The sequence below is a fragment of the Myodes glareolus genome, chromosome 22, assembly GCF_982192425.1.
Source record: "Myodes glareolus chromosome 22, mMyoGla1.1, whole genome shotgun sequence".
NCBI lineage: Eukaryota > Metazoa > Chordata > Mammalia > Rodentia > Cricetidae > Myodes > Myodes glareolus.
In genome coordinates, this window is record NC_142047.1 from 52,239,781 (window position 1) to 52,263,588 (window position 23,808).

Sequence of the window (23,808 nt, forward strand, 5' to 3'; positions counted from 1 at the left end):
TGTAGTGTATTCTTTCTTTCTCAGTACTCAAAGCTTTTGCTTAAACAACGCCGTGTGGAATGCTCACACCAACACCACATCGTGGCCTACTGTGAGTGCATTTCATGGAAGGGGAGCTGAATTCAGAGCTGCTTCCGAGAAGTGAAGCAAGTTAGCCAAGAAAACACAGCAGATTCTTGAGCTGGGCCTTCCATGCTGACTCACAGGCTGCAAAGCCCAGACTCTAGGTTACGTGTATTTAGGCACGTATCTGTGCGCATGCAAATATACATGTGTGTGTGTTGTTTTACCATGTGTCTGAGTGTGCATGTGTGCATTTGGGAAGGGCCCCAGTCTTTAGCTGCTTTGCTCTTGAAGCCTCTTTGCAAGACTCTCCCAGTCACACTTGGGTTGGTCTACTCTGTGGGGTTTTATCCCAACAAAAGCTCCCGGATATAGAGAGGAGCGTATTATTTGCAGGGTCTAGGTGAAACTTCTCTCTCTCTTGAACAGGTGTGTCAATTGACCTCAATTTGCAGATGGGCACCGGGGCTTGAAGGCCAGTGCAAGAGAGAGCTATACCCCTCACCACAAGGTTGAAAACTGGGGTGTTAGTTGAGTGTGTGGAGTTCGCCATGGATAGCCTCAACCCCCCATTTTACAACTAAAGACAGACTCTTAGCCACAGAGGTAGGGTAAGCAGACAGCTGTTTGGGGCACTAGGAGTTTCATTACCTTTTGGGCTGGCTGGCTATGCTGTGGGGTGGGCACACTGATGACCGGGGCTAATGTACTAAATCCTCCTAGAGCCCCTATATTGAACATAATATCCCCGAGACACAGCCCTGGGATAGGGAAAGTGAGGAAAGAGGCCAACTGACTTGCTTGGACTCTGTCTTTGAGGGCATCTATTTTAGCAATCAAGACGAGACTCAGGGGCAGTATGCTAAGACACCTCCAGAGCCAGCTAGCCTCTTCTAAGTGCCTCTCTCTCAGCCAGGGCCACACTATGACCTTGGCCAGGCCTGAGGACTAGACCTCAAAGCAATCCTTGGTGAGATTTCAGGCTGATAGGTGCCAAGAAGATCTCAGTCATCATGTGGAGGGAAGAGGGATATGCTGGTCTCTCTCTACTCATGCAATTTCTCCTTCCTCCCAAGACCATGAGTGGTCCAGGCTCCTAGCACCCAAAGGAGAGTCTGACACAAGGTCATCGTGTCCTTCGAGACTCCATCTCATTCCTCATTCCAGCCTACATTACCAAGACAATCTGCCCTTACTGGCTCAGCATCATCCTAAGTCCCTGCTTGCCTGTCCCAAAAAGGTCATGGATCCATCCTGGATCACTAACTATTGCTGTGGCCCGAGGCATGTGCCTGTGCCTTTTTGTGGTCTGGCAGCACCTCCTGATGCTACTACCACTTCCCTAACTGATCATGAGGTGCAGCAACTGTTTTGTTGGGCTTCGAACCTTATACAGATGGAATCGTGGTGCATTTGGTTCTCGTCTCACCGTCCCGGAGGGTCCAGCATCTCTAGCACTCATTCGACTGTGGGCAGGTTCCTCTCTCATGGCATCTGTGTTGCGCCTCTTTTTCTAACTCCTGAAGATGTCTTGGACATCCCTACACTCAGTTTTATCAGGCTGACCTGCTGGCCAGAAGGTGAACACAGTTCCTTCAGGAGAGGCACCTTTCTAGGGGCAGATCTCATCCCAAACACTTGCTATGCATAGTGTTTTCAACTCAGCCCTTCAAAGCATGCGGCAAACCCTGGGACCTGACTTGCATTTCTTTCTCTGGTGCTAAGATATAGTGCTTATAGTCCACACGGGCTTTTGTTGTTTTGAGACAAGGTCTCACCACATAGCATTGGGTGGCCTGGAACTCTCTACCGAAACTAAGATGACTTTGAACTCCCAGAGATCCACCTGCGTCTATTTCCCAAGTACTAAGATGAAAGGCACGCCCACCACAATGGGGTGGGGTTTTTTTTTTGGTTTTGTTTTTTTGTTTTGAGTCAGAAACTTATTTATATAGGTCATTTACTATGCAGCCAAAGATGACCTGTGACTTCTGATTCTCCTGTCTCCACCTTCTGAGCGCTGGGATTACAGATATGCACCATCATGTTGGGTTTTATGAGTGTTGAAGATCAAATTCAGGGTTTTGTGCATAAAAGGCAAACACTTCACCAACTGAGCTACATCCCCAGCTCATGCACTCTTTTTGGAAAATCACTTGTTGTCATAAGAACTCCATGTTCTAACAGTCTTCTCTGTGAACACCCCACAGCACAGGGTGAGAGAAATGCTAGTTCCGTCCTTGTCTGGGTGGAGATACATAGATATTTGCTGCTCAAACCCACAAACTTCTGTTGTTCCCGTTGTTTAAAGATTTATCTATTTATTTTTTTGTATGTGAGTGCTCTATCTGCATGGATGCCTGAAAACCAGAAGAGGGCATCAGATCCCACTATAGATGGCTGTGAGACACCATGCAGTTGCTGGGAATTGAACTCAGGACCTCTTGAAGAGTAGCCAGTGTTCTTAACTGCCGAACCATCTATTCAGCCCCCTATTGTTTGTTCGTTTGTTCGTTCCTTCGTTACTTCCTTCCTTTCTTTTTTTCTTTTTTCTTTTCTTTTTCTTTTTTTTTTTTTTTTTTTGAGACAGGGTATCACTATGTGTCTTTGTCTGGCCTGGAACTCACTATGTAGACCCGGCTTGCCTTGAACTCACAGCAGATCAATCTGTCTGGGCTTTCTGAATGCAGGGATTAAAGACGTGTGAACACCCAGAAGTTCCCCTCTGCAGGCAGTCCCTGTTCTGTATGCCTGATGCCCCACCCCCGGGTGCCTCTTATCCATGGACATTGGAGTTTAGCCATTCTGGCCTCTTAGCTGGACTGGTAAGCCTCATGCGGATCTGCATCTAAGTTTTCACCCAAGAAAACAGAAAAGCAGGGCTTGTTTCTTCCCTGCCTCTCCCAGGGCAGGCTCCATGTTGCCTCTGCATTTCATTTCCAGGGTACCCTTCTTCTCAACTCTCTTGGTGGCTCCTGGTCTGAGGTAGGCAAGCTGGGCTTGGCTTTTGACACCAAGGCTCTGAGGGGGCCCTGCCTCAGGCCTGGTACCTTCCTGCTTGTGGGCCATCTTTGGGGTTGAGCACTGGGCACAAATGCCACAATGTCTAGGATTCAGATTCTTGGCATCTGGATGCCTAGTGTTCCATACTGGGACAGGCAGAGGGGTGCCGTATCCAGTTCTGCACTCAGACCCCGACTCACTCGTGTGGTCTTATGGCTCCTGTTGGCTGAACTGATGCCTGTCGCAGGAAAAGAACACCATCATGTTGCCATGTCCTACAAGAAAACAGGGACCCTTCCCAATAGCTGTTCCAAGGCCAAGGGTCTAGAGGGGGTTGTTCTCATTGGGGTACGTGAGCAGACAGCTGGTAGAACTGGCTCTAAGGGAAAATAGGACGGAGCTCTGAATCAACCTGTACTAGAGCCAGCTACTTGGACCAGAGCACGCCTTGGCTCTAAACCAGGACTGACTCTTTGTCACATTGCCATCAGAGTATTCCACAGAGTGCAGGCAGATGGGCAGCACACTGGCACAGGGAGGACTAGAAGGGATTTTGCTGGCTCCACTTGAGCCCAGTTCTGTCCAGAGCTGCCAACCCTTCTTCCTTTCCAGAGCAGAAGCTTGCTGCTGTGAACATGTGGTTGGGATGGCAGCCATACAGGTAGGCAGCCCACATATTCTGGGAGACCCAGTGAGTGGGCAGAGACCTTTCCCATTACTTGGGTTGGTTGGTGTTTGTTCCCAATACTTACTTTGAGTTCTCTGGTTTAGATTTGGTCTCCTAGGGAACCCCATAGGCACTTCCCTGTTGTCTACATCTCTACTCTTGCTCTCTGAAAGAATGATCCTAGGCTATAAGGTCTAGGGAGGTCACGTCTGGGGGTTCAGAAGAAAACTTTAGGATGGCAGCCCAGTAAACACCAAAGCTCTAGAGAAAAAGGTGGGTCCCGAGGGTGTACATCCCCCTTCTCTCTTGAGTCCCAGGGTGAAGGGTATAAAGTACACAGATCCAGACTGGAGCTGGGGTAGTCTGCACAGCATGGACCTGAGCTTTTATTGCTAGATCAGGGGCATAGCACAGTAGGAGGAGAGGTCCGTGCAAATAGGCCAGATGGGTCAGAAGAGTCAGTCCATGGTCCAGGGGAGGCAGAGACCAGAGTCACCCATCTTGGAGTGGTAGACAGCATTGAACTTCTTGTCCAGTTCAGGAGTAAAGTGTTCCTTCCAGTCCCCCACAACACCTGGCGGAGTAAGGGCAGATGGCATGAGTCAGACAGGGAGAGAAGACATCAAGAATACACCACAAGCCAACCGCTGAGAGTCTGACCACTGTTTCTCCATCCCTTACACTTAGGACTATGTCCTGTAGGGGGCGTGTGCACCTCCCACCTGACACCTGGGAACATGACTTGATTTGGAAGTGGGTTAAGAGCGGATAAGAGTGGCCTAACCTAGTGACAGGTGTCATCATCAAGTGTGGGAGTAGAGTCGCAAGTGACATAACCAGAAACTGGGAGCATTGGAGCCATAGGAGTAAAAGAGGCAGGACGGGGCCTCCGGAGGGAGCATGGCCCAAGAACGCCTTGTTCTGGTCTCCAGGGCTGTGTGAGAACTCCTAGTCTGTAAGCTTTGGGTGGCAGCCAAGGGATGTTGATGTGGGATTCCCCTATGTATGCTGTGAATACCATTGGTGAATAAAGAAACTGCCTTGGCCTGTTGATAGGGCAGAACTTAGGAAGGCAGGGAAAACTAAACTGAATGCTGGGAAAAAGGAGGAGTGAAGGAGAAACCATGGAGCCACCGGAGACAGACACGCCAAAACTCTGCTGGTAGGCCATGACCTTGTGGTGATGCACAATTTACTGGAGATGGGTTAAATAAAGATGTAAGAGTCAGCCAATAAGAAGCTAGAGCTAATGGGCTAAGCAGCGATTTAAATAATATGGTTTCTGTGTGATTATTTTGGGTCTCAGCTGCTGAGCAGTTGGCCACCTTATAACAGGGTGTGGTCATGAGCACTCACAGCTGCCCCATCCTGAAGTCACATTTAGTTGGGAGCTGGAGGCCAGTGCCTGGGTTCATGTGCACCTTTAAGATCTGCCCTAAGGATTTGTCTTGTTGGAGACTGTGAGGACAGCTCTAATTCTTCTAACTGTTAAGAAAGGCAAGAGGTCGGAGGCCGGAGAGATGACTCAATTGTTAAGAACACTAATTGCTCTTCTGAAGGACCCAGGTTCAATTCCTAGCACCCACATATCAGCTCATAACTGCCTCTAATGCCAGCTCCAGATAATCAGACACCCTCACAGAGATGTACATGCAGGCAGAATACAAAATAAATAAATAAATAAATAAATAAATAAATAAATAAATAAATTTTTAAAAAGGCAAGAGTTTCTGGTGCACCCAGGGGTTTTATCAGGAACAATAGCAAGGTATACTTTTAGTTGCCATGGGGACCCCACAGACACCTCCTTCTTTCTACAGCCAAGCATCCCACAGATACTCAGGCAGATAAAGACATTTTCCAGAACCCACTCTTCAGAACTGGTTGGGTGGGGCTTGACTCAGGCAATGCTAGAATTCGTTGCCCATTATAATAGTGAAGGTCAGTTTCTTTTGGACGAGTTCTCAGAGATGGAGTTGAGGCACTTTCTGAGAGGTTTCCAGAAAGTTGGGTGGCTCTGGGAGGAGAGGTCTGAGACAGAACTGTAGCCTGAGGCCAAAAAGAGACACCTGTGAAGGTGCCCCAGAGGAGAATGGCAGGGGGCGGGACTGTCCTCAGCATCACTAATGCTGCGGAGACACGAGGAAGGCCATGGAAAGCAAGTTGACAGGGTAGACTTGGGGGCTGTCATCAGGTACAAAAAGACAGGAGGACAGGCACAATGGTGCACACCTTTAATCCCTGCACTCAGGAGGCAGACGCATAAGGATCTCTGTGAGCTCGAGGCCAGCCTGGTCTACAGGTCAGCCAAGACAACATAGGGACCTCGTCTTAAAAAACAAAACAAACGAACAAAAGATGAGTGTTGACTGGTCCCAGAATGGAGCCTGGGAAAGAGGCCTACCTTTCCTCAGGAACTTGCCCTTGCTATGGTCCATGATCTCCTTGGACAAAAGGCTGTAGTTGACCATGTTGCTCTGACTCATGAAGGAGAAGCTGCAGTGCTCCAGTATGACATCTTCCTCTTCTGGCTGCAGGCAGCGCCCCAGGAATTCACTTATCTTCCGGATGGTACGGCGGGGTTCCTGGACCCAGAAAGAGAGTCAACCCAGAGGAATGGACACATAGTTACGACATTAAAATAATACAAGTAGGGACTAGAGAAAGTAGGTTAAGAATGAGTACATACTGCTCTTGCAAAGGTCCCAAATTCAGTCTCCAGCACCCACACCAAGCAATTCGCAGCTGCCTGTAACTGTCACGCCAAGGGGTCCAATGCACAAGTATCCACATAGATACACATAGAAGCACATATTTAAAAATAAAAGTTATAAACCGGGCTTAGTGGCTCGTGCCTTTAATCCCAGCACTCAGCAGGCAGAGTCAGGTGGATCTCTGTGAGTTCGCGCCAGACTGGTCTATAGAATGAGTTAGTTCCAGGACACCCAGAGCTACATAGAGAGACCCTGTCTCAATACCCCCCAGGTATATATTAAAAATTTGTACAAGTAATTAGAAATGTGAACAACCATATTCAATTCAGTATTATCTGTTAAAGGAAGTAGCTCAGAACAGCATAAAATCCAACCAAGAAGGGGATTTATTTTAGCTATGTCTATATCATGGAATATTTTATTGCCATTAAGAATGCAAGGGGGGCTGGAGAGGTGTTTCAGCACTTCAGAGAACTTGTTTTTGCAGAGAAACTAGGCTCAATTCCCCGTACACCCACAGCAATTCACAGCTGTCTGTAACTCCAGTTCTAGGAGATCTGACATCTTCTTCTGACCTCTGAGGGCACTAGGATTGTGTGTGGTGCACAGACATACATGTGGGTAAAACATTTAGACACATAAAAAATAAGGTTAATAAATCTGAAGAAAATAAAAAAAAGACACATAAAAAATAAGGTTAATAAATCTGAAGAAAATTTAAAAAAGGACTACATTGGGATCTGGCTGTGGTGGTGTATGTTGTCTTTAATCCCTCCATGGGGAAGGGAAAGATAAGTAGGTCTCTGTGAGTTCAAGGCTAGCCTGGTCTACACAGCAAGTTCTAGGTCAGCAAGAACTACACAGAGAAACCCTGCCTCAAAAAACTAACTAACGCTTCGTCCTCGGCGCTGTCTGCGAGGTAGCTGCCATCTCCTCTGTGGCATCATGGCTGCCCTGCGGCCTCTGGTGAAGCCCAAGATCGTCAAAAAGAGGACCAAGAAGTTCATCCAGCACCAGGCAGATGGATATGTCAAAATTAAGTGAAACTGGTGGAAACCCAGAGGTATTGACGACAGGGTGCGGAGAAGATTCAAGGGCCAGATCCTGATGCCCAGCATTGGTTACAGGAGCAACAAGAAAACCAAGCAGATGCTGCCTAGCGGCTTCCGGAAGTTTCTGGTCCACAGCGTCAAGGAGCTGGAGGAGCTGCTGATGTGCACAAATCTTACTGTGCTGTGACTGCTCACAACGTTTCCTCCAAGAACCGAAAAGCCATCGTAGAAAGAGCAGCACAGCTGGCCATCGGGGTCACCAATCCCAACGCCAGGCTACGCAGGGAAGAGAATGAGTAGATGGCGTGTTTTATTTGTGTTTAAATAAAACCACAAAAACTGCAAAAAAAAATCCAAAAAATAAAACAAAAGGACTGGAGAGATGGCTCAGCGGTTAAGAGCATTGCCTGCTCTTCCAAAGGTTCTGAGTTCAATTCCCAGCAACCACATGGTGGCTCACAACCATCTGTAATGAAGCCTGGTGTCCTCTTCTGGCCTGCAGACAGAATACTGTATACATAATAAACAAATAAAGAAATATTTTTAAAAAATTAAACAAAAAAACTAATGATACGTGTGTATATGAAAGCATATACATACATATACATAGACATATATGTCTACATACAAACACACATACATATGCACATGGGAATGTGTGCTTTGGTTGGCAGAGCTGGGGAGGTGGAGTTGCTAAGGCCATTCTGGAGCCCAGAGGATTGTGGGTGGGTCCCCACCATCAGATTCTTAACGTGTTATACTGTTGGATTTTGGTTTGGCTTTGATTTAATTGTGACTATGGTTTTGATTCCTCCCTCTTTGAGATGCTTTGAACTTTGAAAGTGATTTTGGATGTTTTGAAGAGACATGGATGTTTGAGCTTTTAAGGTGAATCTTTAAAGACTAGGACTTTTAAGATGGAATGTGTATGTGCCCACTGGGACTGGGCTCTCCCACTCTGCACTTTGACGGGTTGTGGTTTTCTGTGATAGTGACTAGCTACTGCAAAGAGACATTTCCTTGAAGGGGTGAGGACTACACTTATCTGTGGGGGTGAGGAGCATACATTCAAGCAGTATGACTGCAGCAAGGAAAGTGTCTCTAGGAGTGTATGGGATGCAGTAACAATGAAAGAAAAGGCCATGCATCTGAAGGAGAACAAAGGGAGGGCTTTATGGAAGTGTGATTAAGGGGGGGGAGGAAGTGAGGGAGAAATATTGTGATTATAATCTCAATAAAACTATAAAAATTTATTCTTTAAAAAATTTTAAAAAATGGCAAGATGGTGGTGGTGTCTTTAATCCCAGCACTTGGGGGCAGAAGCAGGTAGATCTCTGAGTTTGAGGCCAGCCTGGTCTACAGAGTGAGTTCCAGGACAGTCAGGGTTACACAGAGGAACTCTCTCTCTCTCTCTCTCTCTCTCTCTCTCTCTTGAAAACAAAGTTTTCAAGGCTGGCCTTAAACTCACAGAGATTCACCTGCTTCTGCCTCCACCTTCTGAGTGCTGGGATTAAAGGTGTGTATCACCACAGCCCAGTAAGAAACCCTGTCTTGAAAACCAAAATAGATAGATGATAGATAGATAGATAGATAGATAGATAGATAGATAGATAGATAGATAGATAGATAAATGGGTTGTTTTATATTGTGATTTGCTATTACTATGAGATGTTTTGGATACATAAGAAAGGAAAGGTTGCCGGGCGGTGGTGGCGCACGCCTTTAATCCCAGCACTCTGGAGGTAGAGGCAGAGGCAGGTGGATCTCTGTGAGTTCGAGGCCAGTCTGGTCTACAAGAGCTAGTTCCAGGACAGGCTCCAAAGCCAGCCACAGAGAAACCCTGTCTCGAAAAACCAAAAAAAAAAAAAAAAAAAAAAAAAAAAAGAAAAAAAAAGAAAGAAAGAAAGAAAGAAAGGAAAGGTTATTGTTTAACAGCGTTGTTGTGTCAAGTTAACTAGGGGTCAATTGTCCTTGTGGCTTCTGTTAACTTGATGCAAACCTCGACTTGTCTGGGAAGAGGGAATGTTGAGGAAGTTCCTTCATAAGATTGACCTGCAGACTAAACAGTATTTTCTTGATTAATGACTGATGTGGGCAAGCCCAGCCCATTGTGGGACACAGAAATCAAAGCCCAAAGAGACACAACAGGGGATTCCAGGCCAAGATGTCTGGTCTCAGCCCCTGTCAGATGCTGTGGCCAAGTGTGGTCCAACCAGGTCCATACCACCAATTGCCGAGGATTAGAAGCAGGGTATAAAAATCTTGAAAACTCTAACCTCAAGTATTAATATATTTTTGTGTTTAGGGCACATTGTATTTGGCACCCAGAGATGTCACATCTTTAAAGAATTTGATCAAGAAAAGCCTTGAAGATCAAGCTTTACTTTTTGCAGCAAAACTCATTCACTTGGAAAGGCCTAAACATCTACTGATGTGAATCTATTTATGGTCGTCTTTGTTCTGCGGTGTGTGGAGGGGGGCGAATGTGTACAGTTTCTAGGACCCAACAGAGCTTGGATTCCCAAAAATCCCTAAGCACACGCAGTCTCAACAGCTGGAGCCGGAGCTGCCGGCGTCTGAAAGGTCAGCCTTGTGGATATAATTTAAAACATACTGCAAAGAAGTGGATTTCATCTTGTTATTCTGAGTTAAAAATCTTGCTGTTTACACATAATATTGGAACAGCTCAGGGAACTCAAGGTTCTCCAGCATCACGCATCAAATTTGCTGGCTGTGCCAGGGTGGGCTGAGTAATCAGGCCTGTCTGTTCCAGTAGAAAGCACAGGGGCTGCTTGCAGGAGCTTATCTGAATTTTCAAATGCAGTCAAATATGAATCAAAAATTACTCTGATGGATAAACACAAAAATAACATCAATAGATGAAAAGTATAACTTAAGGCAACGTGTGGGGACCAAAAGGGACCAATTCTTCTACCACACGGGTTTCAGGGACTGAGCCAGTCCAACAAAAGCCTTTATTCACTGAGTCATCTCTCTGGTCCTTAATTTTTTTATTCAGTCTCTCTGTCTCTCTCCCTCTCTCCCTCCCTCTCCCTCTCTCTCTCTTTTTCTCTCTCTCTGTGCGTGCACGTGTACAAAGGCTAAAGGAAAATCTCAAGTGCTTTTCCTTAGAGAAATCTGTCTTGTTTTTTGAGAAAAGGTCTATCACTGACTTTTTTGTTGTTGTTGTTGTTTTGTTTTGTTTTGTTTTTCGAGACAGGGTTTCTCTGTGGCTTTGGAGCCTGTACTGGAACTAGTTCTCTAGACCAGGCTGACCTCTGCCTCCCGAGTGCTGGGATTAATGGTGTGCACCACTACTGCCCGGCTATCACTGACTCTCAACTCACCAAACAGACCAGGCTGCCGGCCCAGTGAACCGTAGGGATCTGATTGTCTCTCTCTCTCCCAGGGTGTATCCCCAACCCTGACTTTTTGATGTGGGTTCTGGGGATCAAGCACATGTCCTCACACGCATTCCATGAGCACTTTCCTGACTTAGCTGTTTCTCCAGATCCACAATCTTAAAGTTCTAAATGTACATTACAACTTCTTGAAACTCAGGCTGGAGAGATGTCTCCGAAGTTAAGAACACTTATTGCTCTTGTAGAGGACCTGGGTTCGATTCCCAGCACCCATATGGTGCTACATGTTACATGGTGCTAGATGCTGCAACTGTCTATTAACACCAGTTCCAGGGATTCAGTGTCCTCTTCTGACCTCCTTGGGTACCAGGCACACACTTGGTACCAGACACACATGAAGATGAACACTCATACACTTAAGATAAAAATTAAAAATTGCTTGAATCTCCTACCAACCAGGCTCACAATGGCCGTTACTTTGGGGAAGCTGGAGAGTGTCTGAATCAGAAGCAGTCAGAAATTCTGAAAGCACAATATCGTTGGTAGACCTGCCTTAGGAAAACAAGCTTCACAGAATGTTCTGGAAGAGCTGAGGATGCCAGGGCTTTGACTGAGGCAGACATGGCTGTAGGTGACCTGTTGGATATGTGGAAGGGGTGCCCACCTGGTGCAGCTCCTCATAGGTGACAAAAAGCAAATTTAGGTCCTTCTGGAGGCCCAGCCACCCCTTCACGTGGTCAAACCAGGAGCCGAAGAAGCCTGACGAAGAAAGAAGCAGAGATGGTGCTGCAGTCCCAGCGGCACGTGGCTGGGACCCAGGAGGAGCAGGGTGACCTCAGAGGTGGCTGGAACAAGACGCAAAGCTGCCCGCCAGCTCTCACAGAGCCCCCTCAGTCCCCGAGACCCACCTGTGCCCTCAAGAAACTCATCCACAAAGTCTTCGAAGGAGCTGGGGTCGGGCAGGAAGCTGGCTAGTCGGTGGAAGTGGTAGAAGGAAACAAGGGTGTCCTTGGGGTTCCGTGCCATGTACACCACCTGGCGGACAGAGTCCTGGTTCTCAGTGCTCTGAGGCTCAAGACTTCCCCAGCTGCCGTGACCTGAAGTAGCTGAGCCCTGGACTCTGACTCCAGTCTAGAAGTGTGGGTGGGAAGAGTTGCACAGTGCTGACCTGGACTCCCCCAAAATGTAGTGATGAGTGGATGCCAGGCATGGCCACTGAGCTGCAGTAGGATGAATCCTGTATGGCTAGTGAATGGGTAGCCCCTAGGGGCAGCTTTTGGTCTCTTTCCTTTCCTTTCCTTTCCTTTCCTTTCCTTTCCTTTCCTTTCCTTTCCTTTCCTTTCCTTTCCTTTCCTTTCCTTTCCTTTCCTTTCCTTTCCTTTCCTTTCCTTTCCTTTCCTCTACCCTCCCCTCCCGCTCCCCTCCCCTCCCCTCCCCTCCCGTTCCCCTCCCCTCCCCTCCCCTCCCCTCCCATCCCTTCCCCTCTCGTCCCCTCCCCTCCCCTCCTGTCCCCTCCCCTCCCCTCCCGTCCCCTCCCCTTCTCTCCCCCCCCTTCCTCCCTCCTTCCTTCCTTCCTTCCTTCCTTCCTTTTTTGGTCTATCAAGACAGGGTTTCTCTGTAGCTTTGGAGCCTGCCCTAGAACTTGCTCTGAGGCTAGTCTCGAACTCACAGGAATCTATTTGTCTCCACCTCCCGAGTACTGGTATTAAAGGCATGTGCCACCATCGCCCAGCTGGTTTCTTCCTTCCTTTTCTTTTCTTTTCTTTCTCTCTTTCTTTCTTTCTTTCTTTCTCTCTTTCTTTCTTTCTTTTTTTTTTTTTTTGAGACAAGGTTTCTCTGTGTATCAACCCTAGCTGTCTTAGAACTAGCTCTTATAGACCGGGTTGGCCTCGGACTCACAGAGATCCACCTGCCTCTGCCTCCCAAGTGCTGGGATTAAAGGTGTGCATCACTACCATCCAGCTGGTTTCTTTATTGTTACATTTAAATTTTTTTGTCTTGCAGGGGGCATTGTTATTCACCCTCTCAGGTTCCAGGCATCTGATGGCCACCATCACCCTACAGGGTAAGTGGTCCTTGCCTATCAAAGTTCCGCCAATCTCCAGGTCTCCTGGACCTGTGTCTGCAAGACCTACTGGAGTTTCATCAGCTACCCCCGCCACCAAGGTAGGAAGGGACCTCTCTTCCCCAGAGTCAACCACTAACTAGTGAAGATGGAGGATTCTGACATTCACTACAGCTGAACAATGAACCTACCCGACCCACCCCATCCTCCCCATCTGGCTTGGCTATTCTACTAGCCTGGCAGAAGCTTCCTGCCTCTAATCCAGCATCCGGTCTGATGCTTATTCTACCCTCCTACATTCCATGTCCTTCACCCCAGGACTTGAAAGTGAACTAAATCCTTTGGACTCTTTTGACCCCCAAAGCCTGACTCCACCTTGGCTCTTGCGCAAACTCTGAGGTACGTGAAGGCACCTGTCTCCTACCTTGGCTTTGGACTTCATCAGGGCTGGGGCCAGGAGTTTGGCAGACAGGTGGGAGGTGAACAGACGAGGCCAGGAACTTCTAAGCTCAGGAAAGAGTTTGCTAAAGGAGACTTGCTCTATCCAAGGCATGCGGGACCAGTTGGGGAGGTGGTAGATAGGCCACAGGTGGCCCTCACAGAAAATAAGGCTCAGCACTTGCTGCATCCATGTGGTACCTGCAGGACAAGGGGTAGGGAGCAGGAGTGGGGCAGGTAATGGGGGTGTGGCTACTTCTGCCTAAGACATTCCAGTTTTTCTTTTTTCCCCTCAGAGTAACAGATGAATTAGGTGCTTTGTTAACAGTGTAATCAGGACGGCAAGGGTTCTGAGGCAAGCCTAGTTCCCACTCTCACTGTTGTACCTTCCACAGACCACAGACCCCAAACCTGGCCAGCTGAGTCTCTGCCACTATAACGTGGTCCTTATTGCTATTTGAGACCCTAATCAATGTGTTTATTTGTTTTTTGAGACAGGGTCTCACTGTGTAGCTCTGGCTGTCCTGGTACTCACTAGGTAGACGAGGCTGGCTTTGAACTCACAGCGTTCTACCCGCCTCGGCCTCCTGAGTGCTGGAATTAAAGGCTTGCACCACCACTACCTGGCCTTTAGTATAGTTTTTATTGTCTTTATTTCTGCTAACATTCTGTGCTTGTAGGAGTATTCCAGTCCTCTGCCACAACTAGGTAACTTTAATTTAGGGGTTTTCTAAAGAGCTTGGGCCTTTTCCCCTTCTGTCTTCTCCCTTCCTCCCTTTCCTGGGGTCCTTTAGGTGGAACCCAGGGCTACTTATGAATTAAGCAAGTACTCTACCATTGCCAAACTCCAAACTCCAGCTCCTTTCTCTTTTCTTTCTATGCTTTCACTACAAAATTGCCTGCTGTGGCAATGAAGGCTTTTCCTAGCATGCACCTAAAATCTCTTCCACACATCTCACTTTTTTTTTTTTTTTTTTTTTTTTTTTTTTTTTTTTTTTTTTGGTATCAGTTTCTGTCTTCCAGCCTTAGCTTGTCACTAAAAAGCATGTTTGGGGTTGGGGATAGGCTCAAGGGCAGATCACTGGCCTAGCATCATGAAACCCTAGGTTTCAGTCCTTGTTCCATAGAAGCAAAGAAGGAAAGAAAGAAAGAGAAAAGAAAAAGGTATGCTTTGGAAAAAAAAATCAGAATCCTGGAACTGGAGAAATAGCCCAGTAGTTAAGAGCACTGGCTGCTTAAAGCATCCTGCTTTCAGAGGATGCGGATTTGATTCTCAGAACCCATATGGAAGCTCACACCTGTTTGTAATTCCAATTCCAGGCCTGTGACAACCTCTTTTAGCCTCTGCAGGCACCAGGCATGCATGCATCATAAAGACAAACATGCAGACAAAGTACCCCATACATAAAAAAATCACAAATAAACTTTTTTTTAGTTCAGAAAAAAAAGAAAATCAGTTGTCCTCATGCCCCCACAGTAGCAACTTCGAGGCGAAAGAGCAGAGAAAGCCCTACCATAGCAGGGACTGAGACCAAGAGGAAGGAATGTGGAAAGGCTTTGTGGGAAGTGTTCCCGCCTCTGTGAAGACAGGGGGTGGACTGGGCAGATGGAGAATCCTCTGTCCTTAGACAGGATGTCTTGACAAAATAAATAGACCAGTTCTTCCACGCTAATCTGCAAATCAAAAACAATTCCAATAAAAATACCCTCAGGTTTCCACTGAGTTAGACAAATTGATGCTGATTATACTGAAAAGAAACCCATGGCAGCCAGGCTCGAGAACAAGAGTGGCTCCCACAGGAAGCCCAGTAAGACACACAAGGAAGGTCGGGAAAGCTAAGTTCAGAGCTACGGTCCAGCACAACCCCTCTGTGTCAACAGATAGCTGTCTGGTAAAACGCGACAGGAGATCTTCACACCACACAGGAATAAACCAAGTGTGAACATTGCAAACAAACAGGCAGTGTCCTCTTTCACTGTTGTTGTTTCTGAGATAGGGTCTCACTTTGTAGCTCTAGCTGTTCTGGAACTCACTATGTAGACCGGATGTGACTCAAACGCAGAGAGATCCACATGCCCCACCACGCCCAGTGGCAAATTCCTTTATAATGTTCATACAGTGGCCGTTTCTAAAGTACAACCAAAATAATATCGAGCCGGGCAGTGGTGGCACATGCCTTTACTCCCAGCACTCAGGAGGCAGAGACAGGCTAATCTTTGTGAGTTCAAGGCCAACCTGGTCGACAGAGTGAGTTCCAGGACTGGTTCCATAGTTACTGAGAAACCCTGCCTTGAAAAAAAAAACTGCTCTGTAACAGAGGTTATGGGAACACATTCTCCCAGCCTTACATTTTTTTCTTTCATAAAATTTATTATAAAAATGCCTTGGATCGGGGCATGGTAGCACATGCCATTGATTCTAGCAGAGGCCAGGGATATCTGAGTTCTAGGCCAGCCTGGTCTACACACAGGAAGTTTCAGTACAGCCATAGCAGCACAGAGAGACTCTCTCTCAAAATAAACAAATAAATAAAACCTTAAATAAGACATCACACATCAAGATTAATTACAGCATTCTGCCATCAGCCGTTTCTTTTCTCTTTTTTTGGGGGGGTGGTTCAGTTCGAGACAGGGTTTCTCTGTGTAACAGCCCCGACTGTCCTGGAACTCACTCTGTAAAACAGGTTGGCCTCAAAATCAGAGATTTAACTGCCTCTGCCTCACAAGTGCTGGGATTAACGGTGTGCACCACAGCACCCAGAGAGCAGCCATTTCTTCCACCTATTTAGAGTCTGTTTTCTCGCTGTGTCTCATCTGGCCCCAGGCTGGGGACTGCTGCTTGCTCCCCAGGCCCACCAGGGCTGCTCTGTCCCTTTGTTCTGGGAGCAGTGGAGCCATCCTGACGCCGTCCATGGGACACTCACCACCAAGCACAGGACCTGTACAACTTCAGTGCCTTTTCCACGTTGCCTCAAGGTTGGCCTCACTCTGTGGTAAAGCAAAACCAGCTTGAATTTCTTTACCTTCCTCACAATTTCACGTTGTTTTTTTTTTTTTTTCATAAACCTTCGCAACCTAAGATGATCTTGTCTTTTCCTCATTAGGTTGAAAACTTGTACGTTTTCAGGGAAGAAAGCCCTCTTCGGCCTCTTTGTCTGCATGGGACAGCATCGTTGCTCACGTCCTTTGGGACTGAGGGCAACTTGAACACAAGCATTGGATTCTGCAGCTATGGATTTGATAACTGGGAACTTCGCTAAGAGATCAATGGGACCAGTTCCATATACATCATAGGTACACTGGACAATCCACATTCTAGGCTGGAAGAAGCAGACAGCGTGAGGCTTTTACCACACAATTTAAGACAGTAGTTAGTGATTTCTAGACTCTTCCCTTTAATATTTTTAGACCACTACTGAGTATGATCTCGTTTGCAATCACAAATAATGGGGAAATGACCTGACTGTATTGAGGAGATCGGAGACATGGATGTAAAAGGTGTCGTTGAAAGGGTCTGGAATCATAGAGAAGCTGGGCAGGAGTGGCTTTCAGAGAAGGCTGGCATTCCCACCTTCCTGCCTTGCGGCACATTTGTGTCACCATCCATTGTTTTCATGAAGACAGGCAGAGCTTCGCAGCTGGCTCTGTGCCCTCTGGAGCAGGAAGGTATGAGTGTTCCTGAGGGCTAGGTGTTGTCTCATTGTGCAGAGCCAGTCAGCCTCTGGGAGCCTGGGGTACACAAGCAGCTCCTATGTTGATCAGGAGTAGACACAAAAGCAGGTTTTCTGAGAAGGGTGAGAGAGACACACAGGGCCCCCTGTGCTCTGACAAAGCAAGACCCGATTCTGAGCAGTTGAATGTCCGCTCAGTAACCTGCTCAGGCCTCCATGTACTCCAAACGGCAAGGGACTTGTACTGGTATGGTGCTAAGTGTAGCGTGTGATTCTGGACACAGAGGCAGTGGTCAAGCGTCTTCCTCGACCCCCTGGTATAGCTGCTGTAGCAAATGACCACCAGCTGGACTGGTGAGATGGCCCAATGGTGAAGAGCCTTGCCAGCAAGCCTGATAAACTCCCGTGGGAACTGAAAGACTCAGACATTTTTGAGGCATCTCAGCATAACTGCCCCTCCTCCCCTGGGAACCAGGAACCTGATAATCACCCACACGTGCACTGGAGCTTTGGGTACTTTCCCAGGTATTTTTCCGAATAGACCCAGTGCCTGGAACTGGGGCAAAACAACCTGAAGATGTTCCTCCTTGCTCAACCAACCCAGCAATCTCCATAGCAATGATCAATCATAGTTAGCTGATCATTAAACGAGCCTCTCACAATAGTTGACAAACAACTCCTGGACTCCCCCTTTGCTTCTGCGTTTTTTTCCTTTAAAAGTAGCCTGTAACAGCCACTCAGGGTCCTTCACCTCCCGAGGCTGAGGAACCCTGACCACCAGCCAATTAAAATTCCTCTTGCTTTTGCAACAACTGCAGCGTGAATGGGGCGACTCCTCCTCAGTAACTGGACTTTAAGGTCCAACATTTGGTGCATTGGCTGGGAATCGGGACGCCCCCAGATCCATTCTGTACCCAGTTGGAGGTAAGAATGAGCTCGTCTTAATGTTTGTCTGTTTGTCTGTTTCTGTCACTGTGATTTATGTTTGTCAGTAATTTGAAAAATTGTACCTACGTGGTGGAAAGAGAAGACCGACTCTTGAAAGCTGTCATCTGACCTCCATACAGGCTCTGTGCCGCAGTGTGTGCTTGGACACATCACATTACACACACACACAAATAAATAAATGTAACAACCAATCACCACACAAATGACTTTCAACAATGCAACTCATACTCTGTTTCTGGAATCTGGGTGCTAGCAGAGCTGGCAGCTGAGGCCATGTTTCCTTGTGACCATTCCTTTCCCAGCTTCTTGGGGCTACCATATTCCTTCCACGCTGTCTCTCCCAACTCCAAAAGCAGCACTGCAGCCTCTCCACACCTCCCGTCTGCCCCCGCTTCTGTCATCACATCTCCTTTCCAGTCTCTGAGCCTTATGCTCCACTCTGGGATGAGAGTGACGCTCACCGCACCGTGGCATGGGACCTCCTCAGTATGGATGCTGCTGCTGTGACTCCATCAAGCAAGGCAGAGGAGTGACATGAGGCCAAAAGAGTTTCAGCTGGTTTATGAAGTTCAGAGATTGTTCTGGTAAATACGGTGTGTTTTTCTTTTGTTTTTTCAAGACAGGTTTTTCTCTGTATAGCCCTGACTGTCCTGGAACTCACTCTGTAGACTAAGCTGGACTTGAACTCACAGAGATCCACCTGCCTTTGCCTCTTGAGTGCTGGGATTAAGGGCGTGCACCACCACTGCCCAGCTTATTTGTTTTTTGTGTAGCTCTGTGTAGCTCTGACTGGTATGTAGACCAGGCTAGCCTTGAATTCACAGAGATCTGCCATCCTCTGCCAGCAGAATTCTGGGATTAAAGGTATGTAACACCACACTTGGCTCACTACCATTTTTTAACTGAATGTTCCAGAACATTCAAACCTTGGTAATGGTCTTTTCAAAAAGCCAATCTGTTCTTCTCTGTTAAGAATGTAACTAAAACATAGGGTGGTAGTGGCGCACGCCTTTACTCCCAGTACTCGGGAGGCAGAGACAGGTGACTATCTGTGAGTTCGAGGGCACCCTGGTCTACAGAGCAAGTTCTAGGACAGCCAGGATTGTTACACAGAGAAACCCTGTCTAGAAAACAAAAACAACAAAACAAAAAACGTCACTTAGGTCCTCACCTACATCAAGCAAACACACTCCACCGAGCTGTGACTTTCTGTACTTCAGACATTTGTAAGGCGCGTAGGCCGCGGGCAAAAAGGAGGGTGTTCTGGGGAGCTGTGCAGGGTCTTCTCCCCTCAAGCAGTCACCCTGTTCTGGGGTTCCCTTCAGAGATATCCAATCCTAGGCTCCTAGAAGGGAATGGGAGGCCACAGGGCCCTCCCTTAGCTTCCCTAGCTTTCAGAATGGGGAGGAAGGTTACCACCACCTTTTCCCAAGTCAGACAGAGCCAGTTTAAACAAATGCAAGCCAGGAAAGGCTCTTCAGAGCAGTTGTGGCCCTTTCCTCCCACCTGCCTGCAGGGCCACCGACGTCTCTTGCCAACTACAGACCAGGCCCTGCTCTATCGGGATCTGCTCACATGGTTATTGAGGGATGACCCCTCCCCACCCATGCCCCCACACAGGGACACTGACCCTCTGGATCCAGGACCCACCCAGGCAGGACTTAGGGCCCATAGCTCTGCTGCCCTCTCCTGCAGGAGGCTAGAGAGAGAGCTGTAGGCACAGCCTAATGGGTCCCAGCCCATCCACTGCATTCCTTCTCGAGGGCAGCCCGACCCACAGACCAGGTCCCTGGGTGGGTAGGTGTGGTGAGATGTGAAGGGAGGGAGGGCTCTGATCCAGGGAGTGGCGGGGGGGGGAGTGGGGGAGGGAACAAGGTGGCTGCAAAGTAGGACAGTTATGTGTGATGGATGGGATGCAGGTCTTGTGTAAGAGGAAGAGGAGGCAGGAATGTGAAGTGTAGGAGGGACAGCTGGCCCTATCTGCTGAACTGTTTGCTCATCCAGTGGCCCTGGTGACCAAGTCACAGGAGGCAGATCTTACTCTTAATAGGCATTGTGGCCCCAAGAGACAAAGGCAAGCTCGACCCCTGATTGGAATCCTTACCTTGGGTGCCTATTCTATGGATTCAAGAGGGAGAGGACGGTCGTGCAGAGTCTTGCAGAACCATGCTGGCACCCCAGCCACATTGGATGAAGGGAAAGCAGGCATCGTTCTGTGATTAGAGGGTTCCTGTCCCCACGTCCACACACTTCAGTGGGGCGACAGACACCATTCACCTCAGCATGGCTCAGGGCAAGGCAAAGCTTGTCCCCAAAAGACCGCGTGCCTAAGAGCACCCCAGATAGAGCCAGGTGCACACACCCCACATCATGGCCAGCATCTTCCCACAGGCTCAAGAACATGTTCACGCAAGTGTAGCAAGACCAGAGAAGTTGGTGGGACCCCGACAATGGTATGCGGGAGGCTGCTGGTGCTCAGGAAAAGGACACCCTACAGCTCACACCAGAATCACAGGAGACGGGGTGATGATGGGGATGTAGGGGTCTAAGAAAGGGAACGAGGGAGGTCCTGTGGGTGGAAGGTCACACTGATGTCCCTTCCCTGCATTGCTCATGCTCCTTGGCCCAGTCCCCGTCTCTCACCTGACTTGGGGAATGTCACCAAGAGGACGTCTGTGTCCTGGAACTGGAAAGCACAGGCCGCTTTCAGGGACTCCAGAGTGTGAATGAACCCTGGGAAGCGGATGCCTTCGAAGATTTCAGTGGTGTTCATGCGTTCACTCATGCTGATGCTGGGAGTGGGGCTGGAGGTGAAGGAGTCTGTTATCCAGGGCCCAAGCTCTTCCCAGCAGGCACAAATCAGTCTGCTGTTCCATCACTAAAATGTGGAGCTAGGTCCATACAAGGTGGCTGCTGGTGTCATTCTCAGGCACCTTTGTAGGGCCATCTCAGAACCTTGGTCAGAATTACCTGATGTCTGGGCCAAGGAAGGACTCAGTCCTCTCCGGGAGTACAGATCTTTGTGCTCTGGCCTTGGGCTGGCAGTAGCATCTGTTTGACCTTCAGAGTGTGGCCCTTGGCTCAGCAGAATTCTGCCTTGGCCTCCAGCTCTTGGCCACTTGTATGCAGGGCTGAGGCTCAGCAGCAAACTTGTGGGCTTGGTGACATGTTATGAATATCCTTGTGGGCTTGGGAGCTGCTTGTCTCACTCCCAGAGGCCTCAAAGCAGTAGTGGGAACTGTGTCCTGAAGCCCTATCTAGCAGAGAGACGGTTCCCACCCTTCAGTCTTCCCACACAGCTGCCCTGCTTGGGTTGACAAGAATGCTTCTGCTAAATCCTGGAGCAGCCTCTGACACTATCCCCATCTCCCGTGGCCCCTAGGGATCCCCACTCACCACAAAGTCCTTCTCTGTGAGCCGTGCCTCGCTGTCTGCAAGCAGCCCAGCCCTAAAAAAAACGTGGCTCAGGCTCTAGTTGGGCAGCTCCAAAGAGGCTCCACCCTCGAGTTGCAGGCCCTGGGACAGACGACTGCGGGGTGCCCCGCCCCCAACCAGAGTTTGAGGGACTTGGAAGAGCACTCCCATAGGCAAGCAACAAATGGATAATCTTCAGGACAGAGGATCTGAGCAGACTAAAGTACAATTTAATAAGTGACTGGGGAAGACACAATTTTTCTGTTTCAAAAATGCTCCCCTGTGGAGGCGCTGGCCAGGAGGGGCCCCGGAGCAGACAGTGCAGCATCCCTTTCTCTGTATTCTGACAACACAAGAGGGCAGCTTTCTTTGCCTCCCTAGAAACCATGCTGTTTGTATAAGTTTGACATTTGTGGTGAGTAGTAGTTCATCACAAAGTGATCAGCGTGCTAACAAAGTACGTCCAGCAAGACGTTTTCATCTCCGGCACTGCCAGGACCCTCCGCTGGCCTCACTGGCTCGCTAAGCAGCTGCCAAGAAGCACAGAACTTTAATGACTACACTGCTGCTTGCAACAACCAATGTTCTGGAGATTTGTATACAACCGAATAAAACTTTTTTGCTTAGGGTGTTTGTTTTTTGGTTTGGTTGGTTTGGGTTTTTTGTTTTGCTTTGACCCATGATGCCGCAGTGCAGCACCTGGGCTCCAACCCCTTTGCCTTGCCTGTCCTTTAAAGGGTAGCTCCAGCCCCTGGTCCTTCTTTTCAGATTTTCCCAGGGAGACATCAGCTCACCATCTCAAACCCAGACAATAGCCAAGATCTCCACAGGTTCAGCTAACCTGATTCCACTAATTCACACCCCACATGATTCCCACAGGAAGGGCTGGGACAGACAACAGTTCAGGAGTCCTAATAACTCCCTGCGGGCCTCTCCACAGAAGCCTGTGTCCTTCCCATCATCCTCCCTCATTTCATCTGTGCCAGTGACTATCACTCGGTTGGTTCCCCTATGTGTTCTTTATGACCTTCATCTGCGTCATTGTATATTCAGACAGTTCCTCTACACGGCTGTGCTCTGTTCCATTGTTTAGATATTTGTTCAACTGTTCCCTGTGTGGGGGCTGGAGAGATGGCTCAGAGATTAAGAGCACTGCCTGCTCTTCCAAAGGTCCTGAGTTCAATTCCCGGCAACCACATGGTGGCTCACAACCATCTGTATAGAGGTCTGGTGCCCTCTTCTGGCCTACAGACATACACACAGACAGAATATTGTATACAAAATAAATAAATAATAACACACAAAAAAACCTGTTCCCTGTGTGTTGAGGGACGTAAGGACTGTTTCCAGCTTAATGAGGTTTTTGTTTGTTTGTTTTGTTTTGTTTTTCGAGACAGGGTTTCTCTGTAGCTTTGAAGCCTGTTCTGAAACTAGCTCTTGTAGACCAGGTTGGCCTTGAACTCACAGAGATCCACCTGCCTTTGCCTCCTGAGTGCTGGGATTAAAGGAGCATGCCACCATCGCCTGGCCCAGTTTAATGACTTTTTTGAGATGTAATTCATATAGTGGGCTGGGGATGTAGCTCAGTTGGAAGAGGGCTTGCCTAGGATTCATGAACCCTAGATTGAATCCCTGGCATTGTATATACATGGTGATAACATGCCTGTAATCCCAGCACTCAGCAGGTAGAAAGAATAAAAAAATTAAGGTCCTCAACTATCTAGTGAATTTGAGATCAGCTTGGGCTACATGAGACCTGTCTCAGAAGGGGTGGGTACTAGAGAGAAGAGTCAGCAGTTAATGGTACTTTGTACTCTTCATTTTATTCCCCCAAGGCAGGGTTTCTCTGTAGCTTTGAAACCTGTTCTGGCACTAGCTCTTGAAGACCAGGCTGGCCTCTAACTCACAGAGATCCGCCTGTCTCTGCCTCCTGAATGCTGGGATTAAAGGCGTGCGCCACCATCCTCCCAGCTCACTTTGCACTCTTGAAGAGGACCTGTGTGGAGGACTGCAACCACATTCTCCATCACAAGGTGGCGCTGGCATCCGGTTTCACTGCCAGGTGAACAAGATAACACACATGTGCTTGGTAACTTCCGACTGCTGTCCCTGCCTACTCCCGAGGCATCATCTGGGATAATGGGCAGCGGACCAATCCAAGAGTGACACGCCCGAAGCGAGGACTGTTTCCTATATAAGGGATGGGTTCCCTCATTCTGGGTCTCCACCATGTAAGCTTATGCTCTCTCTCTCAAGATGCATTAAAGCTTTTCTGCAGAAGGATGCTAAGTGTCCCGCGTCGTTCTTGTGGGCGAGACGGTAGCGCGGGATATCTGGTGCCGAAACCCGAGACGCCGGGGAACCCTGACCACTGCTCGCACCGCCGGAGACCCCTTGGACACAAGGAGGAT

The 23,808-nt window shown here is 48.3% G+C and overlaps 1 protein-coding gene and 1 pseudogene across 2 annotated transcripts; one reads left to right on the forward strand and one right to left on the reverse strand.

The window, feature by feature from the left end:
* Positions 1-4,087: 4,087 nt before the first annotated feature.
* On the reverse strand, positions 4,088-21,536 carry LOC125402625 (sulfotransferase 2A1-like). Of its 2 annotated transcripts, none has more exons than XM_048437507.3 (7): positions 21,380-21,536; positions 20,627-20,787; positions 13,351-13,565; positions 11,770-11,896; positions 11,526-11,620; positions 6,138-6,318; positions 4,088-4,307 (listed from the first exon to the last, which is right to left on the reverse strand). In XM_048437507.3, exons 2-7 carry the CDS (start codon positions 20,766-20,768, stop codon positions 4,192-4,194), a joined length of 876 nt encoding a protein of 291 aa, XP_048293464.3. In that variant the 5' UTR covers positions 20,769-20,787; positions 21,380-21,536; the 3' UTR covers positions 4,088-4,191. The 2 variants fall into 2 exon arrangements, with proteins under 2 accessions (XP_048293464.3, XP_085537991.2); XM_085681865.2 differs by lacking the exon at positions 21,380-21,536 and adding an exon at positions 20,954-21,351.
* On the forward strand, positions 7,313-7,799 carry LOC125402627 (large ribosomal subunit protein eL32 pseudogene; annotated as a pseudogene).
* Positions 21,537-23,808: the final 2,272 nt, after the last annotated feature.

Bases quoted from the DNA above. Each gene is read 5' to 3' on its own strand.
- LOC125402625 (XM_048437507.3), bottom strand. From the start codon at position 20,768: ATGAGTGAACGCATGAACACCACTGAAATCTTCGAAGGCATCCGCTTC. The intron at 11,621-11,769 runs GTGGGTCTCGGG...TTTCTTCGTCAG, and splicing joins TGAGTTTCTTGAGGGCACAG to GCTTCTTCGGCTCCTGGTTT. The intron at 6,319-11,525 runs GTGGGCACCCCT...TTCTGGGTCCAG, and splicing joins CCTATGAGGAGCTGCACCAG to GAACCCCGCCGTACCATCCG.